The sequence below is a fragment of the Dicentrarchus labrax genome, unplaced genomic scaffold, assembly GCF_905237075.1.
Source record: "Dicentrarchus labrax unplaced genomic scaffold, dlabrax2021, whole genome shotgun sequence".
Classification (NCBI taxonomy): domain Eukaryota; kingdom Metazoa; phylum Chordata; class Actinopteri; family Moronidae; genus Dicentrarchus; species Dicentrarchus labrax.
In genome coordinates, this window is record NW_026136707.1 from 8,249,846 (window position 1) to 8,270,851 (window position 21,006).

Below are 21,006 nucleotides of genomic sequence, written 5' to 3' on the forward strand. Positions count from 1 at the left end.
CCTCTGTGTTTCCCCTGATGTGATGAATATGTAGGCTTTGAGTATTTCATTAAAAGAGATTAAAATCGAGGGGAGAATTAAATTTGGATGAAGTTGGCGGGACCAGATGATGTCAAAGTAGCTTAATTGCAATATGTCATCGCAATGCACATGCCCACCTATTGTGCATGTGTGCTCATACGCACACACTCACTCACTCTCTCACACACACACACACACACACACAGACACTAAAACTTAGGACACGCTTGGTTGCAGATATAGACATTTATTTTGGCCCACAGCAGTCAAGTCAGCAACTCCTGCTATGGCAGCCACCATCTGTTTGTCTCACAACATTTCCTGCCTTCTGAAGGTGTTTTACAGAACCCAGAGACACTGCTAGACCCAGTAGTGAAATATATACAAACCCACCATCTTTATCAGCACACCTTATTGCCTGCTTCATCATCATGTTTCCGTATTGATGTCATTCTTTCTCTAAATCCTCCCCACGGCAAACACTTTGCCAGGGAGAGAGGGAATGTAAATGGGGATGCAAATTGGTAAATACTAGTTTGGGGAAGCCAGCAAGCTGGTAGTCTCTTCAAGGCAATCACACCCCACTCCTGGCTGAAGCCTTATGGCTAATTGCGCATAAATCATTTGGATTCAACGGCGGAGCTCGGTGTCCATTGTGCTCAGCGGGAGGTGTGACTCAGCTGAGCCGTGTCAACAGTCTGACCCGCAAACACGGAGGGTGCTCCAATCAGAGCATAATCAACCTCCTCATTACTGACTCTTGGGCTGTCAGCAACATCAAAGAGGCTCCCTGCTGCTTCACAGCCCCCTTGTCTAAAAATATTGGGTTTAGGGGCCAGACAAGTTTGTTTGGAAGATAATATGCGAAAGTTTCTGTGAATGTGCACGTGACTCCGCATGCATGCGTATATTGTGTGTGTGTGTGTGTGTGTGTGTGTGTGTGTGTGTGTGTGTGTGTATATGTGTGTATGTGTGTATGTGTATGTATGCATTCTCATTTGTGGGTGTGTACTTGCAGGGGCACATGCACACACATAAATACTCATACAGGTGTCTGTGTCCATGGGCATTTTCATTCACAAGAGCCAAAGCTGGTGCATGATCCCACTCCAGCACTTTCCAAATACCTGTAATAAGGACCATTACATCAGGATAATGGAGTGTAATCGATTGGTTTAGCTTGCATCTGAAAATGGCATTAAGAATGTGTTGCTGTAGCATTCGAGGCTGCCTCCATGATGTCACTGCTTTGCACTTTGGCCAGCTTTTTCACACTGAGTCAATTACAGATTCATACCATAAGTCTGCAGTTTAAACTATTAATATATGCACAGGTGGTGGCAGGGCCACATTCCAGCATGTGATCTGCCCAAGTGCCTTTGTGTGAGTGTGTTGGTCCATATGTGGCCATGGCTGTGTTAATGTGTGTCCTTGTGTGTGTTTGTGCTGTTGTGTTCAAGACCGACTGCCACTTAGAGATTTAATAAGGCATTATGTATTCAAATGTGTGTGTTGATGCATTCTGTTAAACTAGCCAGAGGCAATAGGGCTGTTTGTATGTGTTTGTGCACGTAAAAAGATGAATGGCAGTAATTATAATCATCCCTATTATAATCATAAGAACACATTGTTCATAAGGACCCTCTTTTACTTGTTGAGTTCTTCAGTGTCTTTACTCTCACTCTCAATCTCTTTATCTCATTCACTCAGCCTCCCCCTTTCTTTCCTCCCCCTCTCAATTTCTCCCTTGTTGTGTCCATATGATGAATAGCGAGTAAATGAAGGATGCTTTAAGTACCTTATTCTGAAAGGTTCTATCTCAAGTGATGTGCAAATTGAACATCTCTCTTTCTCTGCATCTGTTCCTTCTATTTGTCCTTCTCCTCTTCTCTCCCTCTTTTTCTCCCCCTCCTCCCACCCTCTGTATCACTATATTAACGTTCATCTTTCTCTCCCTCAGCCCGTTGTCAGGCGGTGCAGGCGGAAAATGTGACAGTCTTGGAGGGAGGTACAGCCCAGATCTCCTGCCGCCTGCAGAACTACGATGGATCAATCGTGGTCATCCAGAATCCCCGCCGACAGACCCTCTTCTTCAATGGCACGCGAGGTGTGTGTGTAGACAGACTTAATCTATCTGTGTCTATGTGTTTGCCCTCAGTGACATTTGAAACCAGCCTTTTAAACACATTAGCAATGACTCACCAACACTTGCACTTTACATTTTTCTTATTGCATATGTCCTCACTTTGCCTTTGAAGCGATTCCACATTAAAAAGTCAGATAACCCCAGAGTTAATTTAGGAGATGGTGTTATTCTCTGCCCTAACAGTGTGACTGCTTTAACTGTTTTAAAAGCATAGTTTGAAGCTCTCTGCATAATCCACTGTTAACCCTTATGATGAGATCAGAGCGTATTACAGCTCCTCATTAGAGCATGGCCTTGGCAATCACATGTTTTTTTAAAGGCGGCTTTATGGCAAATTATCATTGTAACCAATATTATAATAAATACAGATTTCATTGAAGGCCTCAGGGCAGGCACACTAAACATGTTTTCTCTTAACCAATTAAGGGCAAAAGCTGCCACCTTAGCCAGATTTTCTGCTACTGCTGCTAGGAAACCTCTGAGCAAAAGAACAATGATCAAGGATATTAAACATTGCCTTTCAAATTTGTGTGGGGCAGCTTAATTGGAGCACATTTTTTTCATTATGTTTTGTGGTGTAGCAATAGTTATAAATGTAGTTATATATATGTAATCTATGTGAAGAACTTGCTTAAGAGGTTAGCTCACGTTTAAGGCTTTGGTGTAAAAATGTGGTTTGTAACTGTTAAGAGTTAAGGGCGAGAGAGAGAGAGAGAGAGAGAATTTGCTGCAGGTTCTATCAGTTATTGACTGTGCTGAATTTGTGATTGGGCCCCTTTACCACCATTATGCAAATAAGCATGCAAACAAAAGGAAAAATACTGCATGATTAATGAACAGGTGGATTTAGAAGGCTTGACCTCACGTTAAAACCACTGAGCAATGCAAACAGACACACAATTGGCAAACTGTCTCAAAAAAACAGTAACAAAATCCACTCAACAAATCATCTATTTGCACAAATCTTCACACATGCAGGATTTTGTTCTCATATTGTATTGTATGCTAGCAATGCTGTTCTTTTGTACAGTACTTTTTCTCAAATCATATCAAAACACAATTGAAATTATCCAAAGTAGAAATTAGCTTAAACAGGTTGGGAGAGCATCCAATCGGAAACTCTAAATTCCCTTGAAAGAGCACTCGCTCACCGCTCACCGGAGCATGGCATTGTGCAAACTCCTCAACAGTATCTTTTATATCTACATCCCAAGATCAGAGTCTCTCAGTTGAATGGTCAGCCCATTCTGTCTCTCTGACATGCTGCTCCAAAAATAGTTTTGATTAATTATGACTCTGAGGATTGATCTGCTGTTGTAATTGTGTGACAGGTGGTAATTTTCCCAGCTTGATTTAGACTCTGAGAGTCTGTTTGCTGAGCTAACTTCACTAAAGCTGCTGAGCTCCAAAGTAGCTCATGGGATACTGTTACACATTGTTTTAATCTCAATCTGCTACTGTTACTTACGCCATATTTTGACCAGTTATTCAAGAATCCTTGAATTCAATTTAATTTAATTTAATTTAATTTAGCTGGACTGACTAGCGCATCAGATGTCCAACATTTCAGTTAAATGTTTGGCTTTGAGCTTGTGAAAGATAAAGAACTCAGCTGTAAGAACCATGCAAGTGCCAGTCTCACACAGCAATAGACGGGCTGCATAATCATCATCTTTCCAGTATATAAAATGGCAAATAAATTCAAGTAGTCGTGTGTTGTAGTAAGCTTGTAGACATCATCAACTGAAGTACCGTGGTTAAAGAAATGTCAAGAAAATGAATGGCTGCCAGAGCCAGAGCTAATTTTCTGTAGCTGACCTTCTAGTTAAACATCCACAAGATGAAGAGGGGTTGGAAGGACATTTCCAGAAATACTTTCACATCATTAGCCTAAAAACTGTGTGTAAACTATATAAGAACCTCTAGAACATATTTAAATGTGTTTTAACCACAGTACATAAATGCAAAAATCTTGTAACTCAAAAGCATAGTTTGTGTTTGCAAACATATGGTATGATATTTTTGTCTGTGAAAGTTTGCACTGGAACACATTTTCACATTTCTAATCATTACAACTTCCAGTACTGGTAATTACACTGATTCGACAATCAAGACTCCCACACACCCCTCGGAAATAGTCTCTGTAAAAGTAGTAGTCACTGAAGATTTTCCGAATAGTACGCCAAGATTAGACTAAAATACTAAAGACAAGAGACCCGCTTTCATTGTTCACTGGTACAGCATTCAAATACTTTTGTTCTACACACATTTTCCTCACTTGTTAGTCACCACGATCACGGAGCGGCCTTAATTGGGTAGTTGAGGTCGCTGCTTTGGGAAACCTTACTTTCAACTCTCCCCCCAATTCTACCAGATCAGCACTACCGGTAAGTTCCATTAAGTATTTAAACAGAGCCGCCCTGTCTGCTCTCCCACCAGACATGGACTTGCACCCTTCGGAAAGCAAGATGAAGCCTAATCAGAGCAAGGACAAAGAAGGGGTGTGAAAGCTAGAATGAAAGACAAAATGACAAAGAATAAAGAAAAGAGTGGGGGAGAATGAGACTAAGGGCGGAGGGTTAAGAAAGACACAGCAACAGAGAGAATGAGAAGAGGGAGCATCAGGCGATGGAGAAAGAGACAGCACTGGGAAGTGATCCAAAGGTTAGGCAAGGTATAAAGTATAGATGGCTTCCCGTAACTAATTTGGCTCCCGTAAGCACCGAAAAGCCTCGTTGGGGACATTTTCTGGGAGCGTAAATTACATCTCACTCTGGCTCTCTCTACCTCTACGTTTGCTCCATCACTCGCTGTAGGGCTCTTCCATTTTTGCCGATTGCCCATCTGCCGCCCAGACATCAGACTAACAAACTGAGGCCTTTCTGCGCCGAGCCATTCCACACTAACTGCCCAAATAGAGGCGCTGCTGTAAGTGCTGTGAATTAGGCTGCCTGTTTTGCAAGTGAGGAACCAGTCAGGGGTGTGTTTTATGAGATTGTGGGGACTGATAGCTATAATAGAGCGGTGAAACTAACCAAATGGACCCTTTCTCCTCAGTGGTCCATATCTCTCTTTTTTCCTCCTATTGCCAACTCTCCTCCGCATGCAAATGAGATAGGACAATAAAGGTGAACTTGGACTTGAACAGAAGTCTGACATTTAGTTGCCATTTAGTGCAGAGAGGGAAAAAAGATTTACCTATCTGAGGGGAATAGCTCTCTAACAATGCTCTCGCTGCCATCCGGTGCAGGGGAAATTTTGGGGGTGGGGGTGGAAAGATTAGTGTGGTGTACTTCCAGGAAGAGTGGACTAACTCCATCGCTCCAGGGCCGCTCTCGCTCAGTCCCCTGTGGATTTCTGTCTCTATCTATATTAACTTTTCCCGCCTGCCGCATTATGTAGCTGTATTAGACTATTTCTCTCTTTCTTTTTTCCTCCTCCACTCTCTCTCTTGCACACATGCACACACAAAGCCAATATCTATACTGTAGTGTCTGTGTTGTGATGAATTATGCTGCGAGATGGCCGGTTGTTATATTAGGGAAGTGTCTGCTGTGAGCCAAAGCCAACACAAAGGAGCGCAGAGAGGGACAGAATAAAATAGAGATGGAGAGTGAGGGAGAGTTTTCACAGTCAAGTCGATACAAAGTGAGTCTCAAATGAGAATCTATGGACATCAAGCCACTGCCACCCACAGACTGTTATTAGCGTTATTTGTTATTATCAGCATTTTTCTCGCCATTGATTTAACTCTTTCTTTAGTAACAAAAGGAAAATTGTTGCATGCTCACCTTTTCTCATCCTCCCTGTCCCTTCCTTTCTTTCTCCTTTGTACATTATGTATTCTAGCTCATTGGTCTACGGCCCAGGATTGGCTGTAGAATTAAGCGTTTAGAAAGCTGTGTTTTTACTCTTCGTTTTCAGTCTTTGGTTACATCATCTGAATTGCAGTGTTTACAATGTGTACAATTGTAGTATTTAGCCTGTCTCTCACTGACTCAAAGGGCAGCACCACTCAGTTTAACAGCTTTCCTAAAATAACTTTGGGTCGTTCAATAAGCTTTATTTGCATAGCACTTTTCAAAAGAGTTACCAAGTGCTTCACAGGAACTAAAACAATAATGATTAAAACCTAATAAGTCGAACAATAAAAATGCCAGATACTAATTAAAAATGGGCTTACAGAGGAATAAAGCAACCAGTTACAAAGAGAATGAATGAAAACATTCTAGTTTAGGATAGTCCAATCAGTGCTTGGGAAAATGAACAACACTCTCCCTCAAAGCTGGAAATGAGAGAACCAAGACATCTGTTATGTTGTATCAATGTACAGCCTGGAGCCGCTCCGTCGAGACTGACTTTGCAAACTCACTCTGAACTTTTTATATCAAACTGAGCTTTAGATTTAGCAGCACTATCAATTCCAGAGTGGAAAATTGTCTTGGGTGCTGTCACAGCCACTATTTCTCCCATGTTTTGCAATTTTTTCCTCTGCAGAGCTGTCCATGGGAGTGACATCACAAATTAGAAGGCGGTGAAAACCTGGAAAAAGACTTAGTCTTGTCCCAGACTGTGGGAGATAGAGCTGACTGTTTGCTAATACAGAGCCAAACTATCTTGAGGCTAAGGAGTATCTGATTCCAAAGCCGTAAATGTCATACTACTCAATTAAAGCAGCCCTTGTTTCTCTTTTCCTGTTTAGTATATTTGCCAGTTAATGCCTGCAAAATACATATAATAATATGGAATAATAATTATAGAACACATTAATTAACAAGCATACATGGTGTTATGATGCAAAGTGCCAGCAACCAGGGCAGGCCAAGGTCATTAAACTGCAGAGTCACAGGGCAATCACTTTTAGCCCTGCAACTCTGGACCTGTAGTTCCAATCTAACTTGCGCCCTTATCGGCAAGAAAAGTGCAAGCAATTGCAGCAACTGTCACTTTCTTGGCCTGCAAGTGGCAACATCAGTGTACCTACATCTACAGGTCTGAACTGCTATTACTTTACTTCTCTCTGGGTGGTAAGGGAGGTTTGCACTAGCCTGGATCCAGGCCTCTGATATTTCTGGCCACATGGATGGTTTTTCCAGCAATTTCCCTTTTTGGACAAAGAACTAAGCCAATAACTATGGTGCAAAGAAAATGCAATAATAAGACCAATGAGATGCTGGAGGACCCTATAGCCATATTCATACATGCGCTGCTCCCCTGAACTTTTCCGAACATAATGCTGATGAGCTGTATGTGAGTTAGTTGGACCGGACATTAAACTTACTTTACCCTGCTACCTCCCTAGCTGTAAGTCCATGTAATGTTAGATTGAGCCCATGTGTGAATAGAGCGAATAGAGGTCATTTCGTGGAGAATTTACAGCGAGCAAGTGGGTGAAGTTGCATTACATGTAGCTACTTCATACGTCCAAACAGGGACGCTAGAATTCAGCCACAGTTGGGGGTATTAATTTGAATGGATAGGATAACTTATATCTAATAGTTTAGTTATAAGAAAAGTTATTGTCAAATAGTATTACCAATATTAATAATAAAAATAATTTATTGGTTACATAGCGTTACGTATGTGGTGTACGGTAAGTCAAGCATGCTACATAGTAAGTCAAATTTGACATTTGGTTTCACACAGGACACTAACAGCAAAAAAATGCTACTAAAATTGTGACAAAACTAGATGCAGATACACACTTTGTTCCATGGTACAGGTACATCACTTACTAGTGATAAGGGTAGAAATAGTGTGTCATTGACCGAACAGCGCCAGCTTGTGGGAACCTGCAGCCTGATAAATGTGAATAAGTAAGTTTGTGCATGAGGTGCAAGGGCCGCTTTTTGAGGTGCTTCTCATCTGAAAACGAATTCAAAATAAAGCAAGCGAAAGCCTGCCAGTAAAATGTATTTAAACAGTTTTATTTAATATGGCACTCACTTTGTCAGTCTTATCTTGTGTGTGCGGTGTATTTCAAGCAAGCAAAGCACCATGACAAAAACAATTCTTAATGCTCTGTCTGTCTCTACAGCATTAGATTAAAAAAGTCAATTGCTATGACCCAGAGGAAACACATTTTTGTTTTTGTGTTTCCCTTACTTTTATTCTTTGTTTATAGTAGCTATTTAGTATTTATTCAAATTTAGTCTCACTTCACACACAGTTTGGGATTTTTCTACCAATGACTGATGTACCTTCCCCCTCCTTGCTTGTCCTTGCCGCTCTTCTGTCACTTTACCCTCAATCCTCTCTCCCCATCTTTTTACCCCCCCCATTGTCTCCCGCCCTCCACCCCCTCTCCTCCTCAACACCATCTCTCCCTTTCGTCCCACCTCCATCCCACTTCTGCTCCACTCCATCATCTCCGTCCGCCTCCAGCTCTGAAGGACGACCGTTTCCAGATGGTGCTCTTCACGCCACGGCTGGTGCGCATCACGTTGACCAACGTCAGCGTGTCGGATGAGGGCGGCTACTTCTGCCAGCTCTACACGGACGCCACGCACCACCAGGTGGCGACGCTGTCTGTTTCGGTGCCCCCGGAGACGCCCACGGTGGAGGTGAAGCAGGAGGCCGTGGAGGGCGGCGAAGTGGAGCTCACCTGTGTGTCGCCGCGCAGCAAGCCGGCCGCAACCCTGCGCTGGATCCGCAATGGCCGGGAGATACCAGGTACCTGTACATGACTGACGGACTGATGGATGTTAGATGATTATGGGAGATAAATGAGGAAACTAATGGGGGAATATAGGGCAGGTGAAGTGGAATGGGTGGACGATATCACAGACTGAGTGCTGAATAAAAGAGGGATGAATGGATGAGTGATTGATGGGTTGACAGAGGTAATGGCAGATGGATCAGTTGATTGGAGCAGGTTAATAAGATGGATGGATGGAGAAATGGATGGAGAAAGGGAAGGTTTTGGTTGCAGGGATGCCAAAAACTCAGCCTCCTTTTTCTTGTGTTCTTTGCAAAATTTATAGGCGACGAACTAGTTTCAAATGATCAAACATGCTTTTTGAGATGGGAGCAGTAATATCTTTTCTGTTTCCATTCCTTCCAGTCATAAGTTCATAGAATATCTGTGTGTGTTGATCTTTGTGTGGCAAAGACATCAGCAGCCAGTACAATATTAGAAAGATTTCAGTACTTTTTTTTGTGTGTCAAATATGTCCACTTGTCAAGTGATTCCCTCATCCAAACAGATACACATCTCCCGCTCTCAGTGTATCTCTCTCTCTCTCTCTCTCTCTCTCTCTCTCTCTCTCTCTCTCTCTCTCTCTGGCTCTCAAAAATTCAAATGTGTTTTATTTTCACATAATCTCACAAGTGCATTACATGAAAGCACAGATGGCTCATATACTCGAGATTTTCTGCTTTACTCACACACAATCTTGTTCACACTCACAAAGACACACTTTATTCACCATTATCTAACTCTCTATACTTCTGTGAGCCATCTATCAGTCTGTTACCTTGATCTGTCCTTCTTACTAACTCACTGTCTCCTTTTGCTTCTCTCAGTTAAAGGGGTGCTTCACTCAATAATACATCTGAGACCTATCTTTTTCTTGCCCTCGGTCTATTTGACCCCCGAAAAATAATTTTCTTTGCACTCGACATTTAAATCAGCATTTGTGTATAATACTAGGTTTTGATATGAATTCCTCAAAAACCTTGTTCAGTTGACTGAGCGTGAATCAAAAAACTCCTGGAGACTGAGTTTACGCAGCGTATAACTCTCACTCAGGCTCATGGCTATAATTTCTATTCAGTTTATCTCTGGTTTTTATTAAATACAGACAATATTGTTTAAAAGTACAAATTGCTTTCAAATGCCTCACATTATTGTTATTCATGAATTCATACTCGCGCCTTCAAATAACTCACAGACCAGATGAAATAATGTGAGATAATCTGGTGTCAACAGTTTTTGGGACATGCATTGAGAAATGCTTTGCCCTTTCAGACTTTATGTCAGCCGTTGTCTCCTTAACTTTCTATTTTTGTCAGGCACTCAACAGCTCTTTCATCCAGTCTCTTCCTTTTTCTCTAGCAGAACACGCTTGTCACCGTCTTTCTGTCTGTACCCTCTCTGTCCTTCCCCTCTACAACTTCCATATTTTTTCGTCTGGGCTCTCTTTTTTTTTCTTTCTTTAAATTTCACTTGTGACAAAGATGTGACGCTCATCACCTTTTGGTTGCAAATGGCTTAAAGATGGCCGACTTGTGTCTCGTCTCATGTTTACTCATACTTCTCTTTTCCACTGTTTCCCTGCTTCCTTCCCGCTTCTCTCCTCCTGTTTTGTCCCCTCTTTCTTTCTCCTCCTGTTTCCTCTCCCCTCCTTTCCTTTCCTCTTCTCCTGTTTCCACTCCTCTTGTCTTTTCTCCTCTCCTCTTCTTTCCTCCCATTTTCTCTCTGTTTTTTATTCTTTTTCTGTGGCTCTTCTTATTTTCTCTCCTCTATTTTCTCTATTCCTCCCCCTCCTCCTGTTTTTTTCTCTTCTCCTATCCTCTTAACTCTTTTTTTCACACCCTTTCTTTCAGTTTACCCTCTCCTCCTCATGTTTGTTCCCTGCTCCTCTTCTCCTGTTTTCTCTGCTCTCTTCTCCTCTCCCCTTATTTCTGCCTGTCTGCTCCTGTTTCTTCACCTCTCCGTCCTTCTCTTTTGGCCCTGAGTTAAATGAACTGTGACACGAAAGGTTAGAGGCAGATCCCAACAGATATGGGAAAGCACTCTTTAATTAAGACACTATCTTCCCGCCACTACCTTATTCCTGCTCATCTGCACCCACCGCTGTCCTTCCTCACGCTTCGATTGGGCCTGCTTTCATTTGCTGGCCGGCAATAATTGAAAACTCAGCACGATATAAGTAATATTGTTGTATTCTGCCTCAACAAGCACAAACTCCCAATACGTGACCGTGTCACCCCGCTGTTCCTCCTCCCTCCTTCTGTCTTTCCTCTTCCTCTCTTCTTCCCATCGGCATCTGGCTTAGCACTCTTATCGTCCTCTTTCATGTCTGGGCTTGTCTTGCTGCAGCCCCCACTCCCCATCAATCACGTCCGTTTTGCTGCCCCTCTCTCTCTCTATGAGTTTCTCTGCTTTGCCTTTCTTCTCTCACCCTGGTCCTTTGACGCCCCCTCTCTCTCCGCGTCTGGCTCAGTTAAAATCTCAATTCGGTTATGCATATTCTCTCTTTTATCCTTCTCTCCCCCATCTCTCTCTCTGTCTCTCTCTTTCTTTCACTTACGCGCACACACACACACACACACACACAATCACGCACACACAAATATTTAGTTGATTCACCATCTGCAAACAAACAGTTCTGCTGCTCATAATTGCCATGAAATATAGATGCAAATTGCTTTCTCTTTTCTCTCTCTTATTCCGTCCTCCACCATCATGTCATCCTCCCCTCTACAGGTACATAGTGCTGCTGCAAAAAGCTCATTCATCAGTCACTAATTTATTCTTCTTCCTTTCAATCTGCTCAATTCTTCTATCCACCTCTGTGTTCTCCAAAACTCTCCTCTACTTTTCCCTCCCTCCTTTCTCCCTGTCTCTTTGCCTCTCCCACCATAGGTGTGATGTCTCAGCAGGGAAAAAGGAAGAGCAGGCATGTTTTGCCTGTTAACTTGTCTCTTGGCCACCCCACCTGTTTCCTTCCATCATCTCATCCCTTCTGTCTCTCCCCAGGTGTGGTATCCCAGCAGGACAATGGGAAGACTTTCAGTGTGTCCAGCACCATCCGGATCCCGGTAGAAAGAAAAGACAATGGGGCGGCGCTGAGCTGCGAGGCCTCCCACCAAGCACTGGGTGGGCAGAAGAGGATTCGACACTACCGCCTGGATGTGTATTGTAAGTCCATCCTTCAGGCAGTGTGTTTACGTTCGTGCACTTTATATCAAAGCGTTTTCTATCCATCTCGGGAACAAATGAAGTAACATAATGTTCGTCACCAAATATTTCAAAAATAAAAATGATTCCATCTGTATTGCTGTCACTTAAGTCGCTACTTCAGTTCTATTCATTATAGTGTTTTACTTTAATGTCAGCCAGAATTTTGTCGGGGTAGCAGCCTCATTTTTCAAATGGTGGATATCTCATTTTAGAATGAAGCTCATTTATACACAGTCCAGGATTTTAACAGAGTGATATTCAGAGCTGCCCTGTATGAGACCTACTCTCATTAAAACCTAATACATACAAATCTTTTCATGCAGGGAGCTGGCAGAAATAGGCCTGCGGCCAGGTTAGGGTCCTGGCCCATAGTTTAAGAAGCTAACCAGCAACGGCTTAGAAAACCTGAGTCACATTACTATGTGCAATGATCCCAGTACAGTTCTAGGATTGCTGTATCTTTGCTGGCCTATTTGCTCAAATTAGTATGCTCTGAAATCTCTGCACATATGTCCATTCGAGGCAGGCAAAAGCAAACAGCAAAAACACTGCAACAGATTTAAATTTATAATTTGCTTAAGTCTAATATTCACTCAGGGCAACATAGAAGCACATTTTTTATTTTAAGCTGAATTCTTAGTATTTTCACGAATCTGTAGATGCTTCAGTAGGATTAATCTTGAAAATGTCAGACAGCTATAATCTGCATCCCTTTTTGGGAAAGTCTGAAATTCATAATTTAATATCTATGAAATATAAATAATTTTTTTTCCTTCTAATCCTATCAAACACTACTTCTTTGACATGTCTTTCTTTTTGGATGTGAGGAGAAACAACTTGCTTATAATTCAGTATGATTACTGTTTAATAATTATATTAATTTGAATTATTTTGTTTTCAAATCCTTTTTTAAATTCAGAGACACAAAGTACGTCACGTCAAAAACGCATCAACTGAGAGGCATCAGATTTAGCAGATTTGGATTTTAATAGATGCATCAATACTATTTATATTCCGTGAAAATAGATACTAAAAGTACGTATTATTTTTCTCCTTCATTCAACAAGTCAACCAATGTTCATTTACTCCATTTGTTCTCTTCTTATGCTATTCCTGCCAGTTCAATGTGATCAATATATCATGGATAATCAAACGTTTAACAGGATATATAGATATTTACAGTTGGTGATATTTTTTATATTCAGCCAGCACTTCTGCATCAGTCTTTGGGAATTAATTCACCACATGTATACTAATGTTTGTTGATAGATCAGAATGATTAATATTCAACAGTTTTGTCAATCTGTGTGCTGGTGGTTCCTCCAGCAAGACAACTGGTAATAATGACCAACTGTCAGTGTGGATTTGGCTTCCTATCGCTCTCTTACTGAAGTAAGTGCAGTACAGCAGCTGCTGGAACGGCGGGCTGCTTATGATAACAGGTGTCTCAACCGTAGGATTGTCGGCTGGTTGCCTTGGAAACAGATGTTAAAGACCCTTCCTCCTGCCACTAACACACTTTTCCCTTGTTCCTCCTTTTTGTTCCCTCACTATCTATCCCTCTCATTTCTGATTTTTTTCCTGTCTTCTCTGACTGTCATTCCATTTTGATCCTTTTGATCTATTTTTATTTTCTCTCTCATGTGTATACTCACCCTCTCACCCCTCCTCTTTTTCTCTCTTCCCACAGTTGCACCCACAGTGAGAATTGTTCCTCCTTCTGGAATTTTGCGAGAGGGCGACTCACTCAGCCTCACCTGCTCCGTCAGTGGGAACCCTCTGTAAGTCTCTGTGTGTGTGTGTAAGTGTGCTAAATTGTGTTGTGTTGGTGTGATCTGCCTTCAGTAAATGCTCTCTATGCATTGGTCATGGTGGTATAGGTAACAATGAAAAGCCAATGGAGAAACTTCACTAAACTGGACACCCAAGTCACTGACTTTTGTTGTCCTCCAAAATGTGAATGATTGCCTGTTTTGCTATTACAAAAAAGCAGCTTAGATGACTTCAGAAAGTTGTTTGAAAGAGAAAGTGAATCATACGTCCATTCAGCTTCACCTTCCACATGATATAAAACGGGCATATTTACCAGCTAGCACAAAAAGCTGCTTGTGAAGCTGTTTTGGGTTGTCACAGCAGTGTGTTTATGTCTTTTCTCTTGTGCCATAATGAATTTCTGACAAAATAGTCAGAATGTATAAAAGGTTTGTCTCAAGAAAGCGTTTGCGCTTGAAAAGCTGCAATGAGTCAAATCGGCTTAAGGATACACAGACAGCATTTGATTGACGACAACATGCAGGAGGTTGCCAAGTTCAACGACAACCCTTACAAACACAGAATTTCATAAAATGTATACACATAAGAACTGTTTTGGGAAATAGTTTTGAGCTGCTATGAGAATGACAATTATGTCATAACATCAACAAACAGCTGGTAGCTGGAGGTAGCAGCTACAAGCCTACAGGGCTCTACTTTCATTCTGAGAATCTGTTTGGAGGGTGAAATCGTTGCTGGCTTTAGAAGATTTCAGTTCACACATTTACCCAGAGCATGTTTTCTAAGTTTAAGGTTAGAATAAGCTTAAATTCAGCAACCTGGAATGATTTCAAAAGACAGAGCCAAAGGTCTTCATTGTTTAAGTTAAATTGATGAGGTTGATACGTATCTGGTGATGTTTCTGTGGATTTCAACAGTGAAAATTAATGAAATTTCTATTAATAATTGAAAGAAACGGCAGCATTTCAGTGTGGAATGAGTTGGTAAGGTGTGCTGCCGAAAGGTTGTTTGCCTGAAGTTGGATTTATGAGCTATAAGATGAATCAGTCCTGTGACACAGACTTTACTTACTTTGCTTTAGTTTATTTTCCAAGTAATTACTATTCATCTTACATACAAACAATTGTTCTTCTACTTAATAGCTATTGTGGAAATGTCCTTGAGTAACCTCTACCTGCTCCAGTAGAGCCGCAGCAGAAAACAGTGGTTTTCCTGGACGTCTACCAAATGTGTGAGAGTAAAGCAGGACACCGCTGAAAGGAGAACATGTGCATTTTATCAACTCTTAACACAGGTTCTGAAGAAAAATGTTTGAGCATCTCCCCTAAGTAGCTTAAAATAGTTGACCTCTTTCTATATAAATACTGTTCCAGATAATTCCAGGGTTCTTTCTTGGAAACTTCAAGTAATTACCAAGTACTTTTAATCTCCATCAAATTCAATATATTCCCTATAATTACTGCAAAATCTCTTGGTTCTTTTCAGGAATCATCCTTAGAAATGAGCAGTAACTCTTTACCAACTCCTTTCTAGGAAATTATGAGGAAATAGACTGTCAAAATTGAGTCCAACCACATGCTGTCCTCCACAAATGATGCAGGCTCCCTTTGGGCCAACCAATCCCAAATGCATCATTCCTTGAACTATAAGCGAAGCTAAACTAAGGGTTTATCGCATATGAATTTACAATATTAACACTGTTGCCAAACCTATTAGGATGTTTTTGTAATCATTAGAGGATGGTGCCAAAGACTTATTGTGCTTCTAAGTTGGAGCTAAAAGAAAAACCCTGCACTTTTTGTGGTATTAACTGACATTTAATGTTTGACAGAGAGATAAAACCTGATCCATATTTTATCACAAGATGAACTGAAAGAAAAAGAGCTTTGAACTGAGGCAGATGGGTTCCTAAAGGAGTGTAAAAGTATAATAGAAATTGAGTGTAAATGTGGACATATAAACTTGTATGTGACTCGGTGTGAGTGTAGAGGTCCTAAACCCAATCAGCAGTCAACATTTTTAAGAGCCAGCTTTGAAACAAAGCCTTTTTTCTAGTGTGTTCGCAGCCCTTTGTGCACTTTCCAGAAGGGTATTGGGTCCTAAGCTCTTAAACCCTCCCCTAGATGGTCCGTCTGTCTGTGGGCATCAAGTCCACTAAAGCTCCCCAGTAAAGCTTCATGCAGCCAAAGTGTGTGCATGTTTGTGTTTGTGTGTGTGTGTGTGTGTGTGTGTGTGTGTGTGTGTGTGTAATGACTTAAGTGAAATCCCACAGTGAGGACTGGCTGAGAAGCGTATTGGCTATAGCCCCACTAAAGCTTTGTAACGGCTGGTTGGGGACACTGTGTGTGTGGTGCATGCACGCGTATGTGACAGTGAGAGATGGGACAGCAGGCCACTCTGGACTCTGACCCTCATCTCACGCTGGACTGCACACACATGCACACACTGACTCACACACACATTACAGTCCCCTTGTTCTCCTCCTGCTTGCTCCTTGGCCCTGTTAACTGCTTGTTAAGTATTAATGACCAATTATATGCCACTTCCCTTTGGTGGAGGGGTACACTCATTGTTTGTCTGTTATTAGGACGAGAGATGGAGATGATGTTCTGTCTTTTTACCTAATTGCCTGCTTATTTGTGTGTTAGCATTCAAAGTCTTACTGTGTGTGTGGGAGTACAAGTACGTATATGTGCGTGCATGTTAAAGAGAGGCAGAAGATTTTGTTTGTGCACATTTGGTGTGTGTAGGATAAGTGAAAGAGTGTGTGTGACTAAGCAAAAAGAGGTTTAATTAGACATCCTGAGGGATTAAAACCCAGATGAGTCAGGATTGTAATCTGGCCAGGGTGGCATGAGCCATGACACTCAGCCAGACACACATACACATGTACACACACATTTTTGTTCGCCAGGATGTCTCTGTAATCCTCGCACCTCCTGTCTGCTCTGCCTGCCCATCTTTCATGACCAATTCATTTTGCCTGCCTGCTCCGCTCCTTCATCTCCCACCACACCATCTCCACCTCTTCTTTTCTTAGTCCTTCCTCTACCTGTAGGAACGCCTTTTCTGCTTCCGTCTTCCTCCTTCTTGTGTTTTCCACTCTGCACATCTGACACCCGATTTCTCTCTCATCTGCCCTCCTTTCCCTCTTGCCAACCCTTTCACACTATCACTGCCCTCTGACAATCCATCTCCTCATTATTTGTCAGGATGCAGCCCTCTGTTGCTATTGGCTCATTCTCCATGCCCCTTTTATACTTTCTTCTCATGTCATCGGCCCCCTGTGGGCTTCTTTACCCTCCTTCTTCACCTCTCTTTTTATAGCATCCCCTGGCGCCTGTGCTTTGATCCCTTGTCTCTTTTCACTTTCTCATTTTTAATACCCTTTAGCGCTTCAGTTTTTACTAAATGCGTTTAAGACTAGCAGTCTACTCGTGGTATTATTTGGAGAGGTAGTTGATGTGTGGTTATCATTGCTGGGATGGTTAGTTACTTATTATTCAGTGTTACTCTATTGAAAAAGTAATAACACCATTACATTACAACATGACTCATCAGCAAAAGTAATAAGTTACATTACTTTTGTAATTCAGCCCAGGTTGGTCAAAGGTGACCTTACTCAAAAACCTCCATACCAACATGTCCCATCTTCTGAATAAAGCAGGTGTAGAAACAGAAAATGAAACATTTAAAAAGCAGCCATCCTACATTTTAGAGGTATTTACTGACCATCACCACTACACAAGTCCTGTGCTTACTGTGTAGCTGCGAGGTTCGCACTCCTTCCAATTCTGAACAAAACGGGGTGAATCCTGAATGTATGCTTGCCAGTAGCTAATGTTTGCAGCTACATTTAACACATGTACAACAACTATAAGAGACAAACATATAACTTTGTAGCTATCAATATTTATCTTTCTCCTCTTGTGGTGGGGGCTAACCGCTTCCCCACACCTCCAACCTCTGCAGCCAAGCTAACACATCCTGGACCAGTCTCTCCAGTGGAACTCGAACTAGCCGACCCCCAAATTACAGTAACGAAGTGTTAGTGGTAGTTGTCACTGTAATGGTATTAGTACATTTATAAATTAATATTTATATGATTTAAAATACTAAAAAAGTAAACACATCGTTGGAGCACATTTCTAAGCATTGCATTAACACTGGTGTTTGTATAGGTGACAGAAATACTAGTAGAAGTAATTATATGTGTAAATATACAGTCATTAGTTTACAGTAGAGGTTAAACATTATGCTGTTAGGATTTGTTTTGTTAGGATATTTATATGAGTGGGAGGGTGTGTAAAGCTGACTCAGGGTCAAGTTTTTAAAGTTTAAGTTTTAGCTCTTATGGCTACATGTTACAGTAATTATAATTATCAATTAATCTATTGCTTTTTTATTCAATAACTAGTAGCCATAAAATAAACAATAAAACAATTTCCCATGACAACCCCAGAACCTAAAGATGTTCAATTTACTGTGATTTAAAACCGAGAAATGCAATGAATGCTCAAATTTAAGAAGGTGGAACTAATAAATGTTTATCTTTCTTTGATAAATGACTTCAACAATTAATTATTAAGTTAATTTTGACCAGTTAATCATCCATCAACATGTCAATTCAGCACTATCAAACTTTAAACCTGTCTCTGTCTCTTTCCCTTCAGGCCCAGGAGTATTCTGTGGTCCAAGATTAATGACACCTTACCTGAGAGGGCTGAGATTTCTGGCCCTACCTTTCAGATTTCCCGTCTCAGCCAATCACACAACGGGACGTACTTGTGCCAGGCCCAGAATAACTACGGACGTGCTGCCGATCATTACACCTTATTGGTGTATGGTGAGTCACCATGGCTAGCAGTTAATTATATGTTGTTTTCTTACAATTTCCACAAGTCCATGAAAAGTTTGCTCCATTGATTATTTTTCTCTGTTGTTTTATTTCCAGTCTAGGTATTCTAGGCAATTGTTAAGTCTTCTGAATAACTTTATGTTCAGTGAATCTTTTGTTTGTTACATTTCTCGTTCTTGTGTTTTGATGATATTTTTTTTGAGAAATCTTTTAAATTATATTGATCCTTTTATCTTCCCAGTGTCTTTGGAGTCTGTATATTCTGGCACTGGGCAATGGGCCCATTAAATCGTGATGCTTGCCTCATCTGTCTTTCAGCTTTATTTGTTTTCCTGATTCAGTACACAGCAGGAAACCTCTGCTAAACCTCCTGTGCAATTGATTCAACAGAGATATTGATTCCACAAGAAGACGTAGGCTACCGTGCTCAAATAGTAGTCACCAACATCATTATTCAGGCTATATCTTGTAAAGAACCAATTTATCAAGTCCCCTGTGACCCAGTCCTCTCTTCAAAGAATTTAGAGTAACTTACATCTTCAAGTGCAATAAATAAAGATTTAAGATGTTGTGACAACTAAATGACTTTAGCAATACAAGCTGGCACATAGACAAAGATAACTATACTCTGTGTTACATGGTAACATTTGGCAAAAAACAGCAGCGGAACATCTGTTGCATTTAAAATTAAGGCAAATCAACTTTGCTTGTTTTTTGAGCAGAGGTAGCAGAGGGGGAGGGAGATGTGGGTAAGGGGCTTTTGTTGTCAGGATTTACAAGTATTCCAAGATGTTGCACCTAGATTCACTGGTGGTTGCTAAATTCTTAATGAAGGATGACCCAGATAAACTGCATGTTGTGGCTCAAAGAGGATGACGGTGGAGCTCGCAACATCGCATGATGAAGGTATCACCAGAAAGTTATTTTTCTGAAAATGCGAGAAATTGGCCAACTTTCTGTCTGAGTTTGAAGCACATTTGAAAACAAGGGGTTTGATGTGCGTTAATGCTGTGCAATCCACGCATGAAAAACTTAACCTTGCAGTCAAACGGACAAAATTGGAATTGTGAGATTTTAGCAGCAAAGCTAACTCATCACTCATCATTAGAGGCTTCTATGGTTTCACATCCAATACACTTGTGGTTTGGCCTAATTACATGAGCGCTACTGTCGGTCAGCAGGTTTGCCCTTTTGATCTGTACCCCCCTGCTGGCTGCTCCTGACATTGCACCCAAGCACCCGATTTCGAGATCCGAAGCAGAGGAACGGATGGAGGGAATAGAGACATGATATCTTATGTAACGTTTTTAGGCTGCTTCTGGTTAGCACCCCCTCATCTATCCATCACACTCTCTTTCTCTCACACACTCAGCACACACTCACAATCAACAATCGTGCACTCTGGTACAAGCATGTCTAGCATCAAACGGCACATGTAATGGCAGCTTTCCACAGGCATCAAGGGTGGCAACAGTGGCAAGATGAAAGGTGACATCCCCACCCACTTCCCTCCCTCTCTCTGTCTCTGTCTCTCTTTCTCTCTATCCTAGAAGGTTAGACATGTCGAGCTTTGATGTGCGTTGCCACCTCTGTAGAAAAATGTTCCGTCTTTCTCCCTCCTCCTCAGCTTCCTCCCTCACCGTCATCCTTTTAGCTGTCTTCTTCATTTGTTTTTCTCTGTGCCATTTATTCTCTCCTACATTTCATCATTTATCTTCTTTATTTCATGCTGTTGCTCTGTGCTGGTCATTAATTTGATTTATCTCTTTTTTTTTTTTTTTTTCTTATACTCTCTCATTGTGTATAAAGGGTACATTTTAAGTAAAGAAGCTTGCCTGGACAAAAATCCATAAAAGACTAGAAATCCACATAACCAACATAAGCCAAGCTTCAGCTCCTATGCACCACGGATTTCCAGCAATCAGCTTCTTAAATCCTCCTGCTGTAGCCCCACATCAGTGGTGGTTTGCTGTACTTCAAAAAATATGTATTCGCCCACTGGGCAGATTGTTTCAAACCTTATCTCAAAGAGCTCAGAGTTGTTGATTCAGCCATCATATTTAACTGTAGATGAGGGAAAGTCTCTTGATTTCTCTGTATGTCACAACAAATAATGATCTGGCTAGCGTGGTGTTAATTATTTCTCAAGAAATGTCAAATGAACTCCTTGTGTTCAGGCTAAAATGTTTCCGGTGATATGTGTGTCTTTTGTAAATGTAACATAACTATAAAGCGGTATGTTTGCTATACATCACTGCCAATGCAAATAAGCCACAGTGGTTGATTCAATGTGGTGTTAGC

The 21,006-nt window shown here is 41.3% G+C and overlaps 1 protein-coding gene across 5 annotated transcripts in view; it reads left to right on the forward strand.

The window, feature by feature from the left end:
- cadm4 (cell adhesion molecule 4) overlaps positions 1-21,006 on the forward strand; it is a 138,765-nt gene that overhangs the window by 106,990 nt on the left and 10,769 nt on the right. For all 5 annotated transcript variants that reach the window (XM_051407680.1, XM_051407681.1, XM_051407683.1 and 2 more), the window contains exons 2-6: positions 1,982-2,128; positions 8,552-8,839; positions 11,871-12,032; positions 13,765-13,855; positions 18,521-18,693. In XM_051407680.1, the coding sequence (XP_051263640.1) occupies positions 1,982-2,128; positions 8,552-8,839; positions 11,871-12,032; positions 13,765-13,855; positions 18,521-18,693 (861 nt within the window). The remainder of the gene's footprint in view (positions 1-1,981; positions 2,129-8,551; positions 8,840-11,870; positions 12,033-13,764; positions 13,856-18,520; positions 18,694-21,006) is intronic.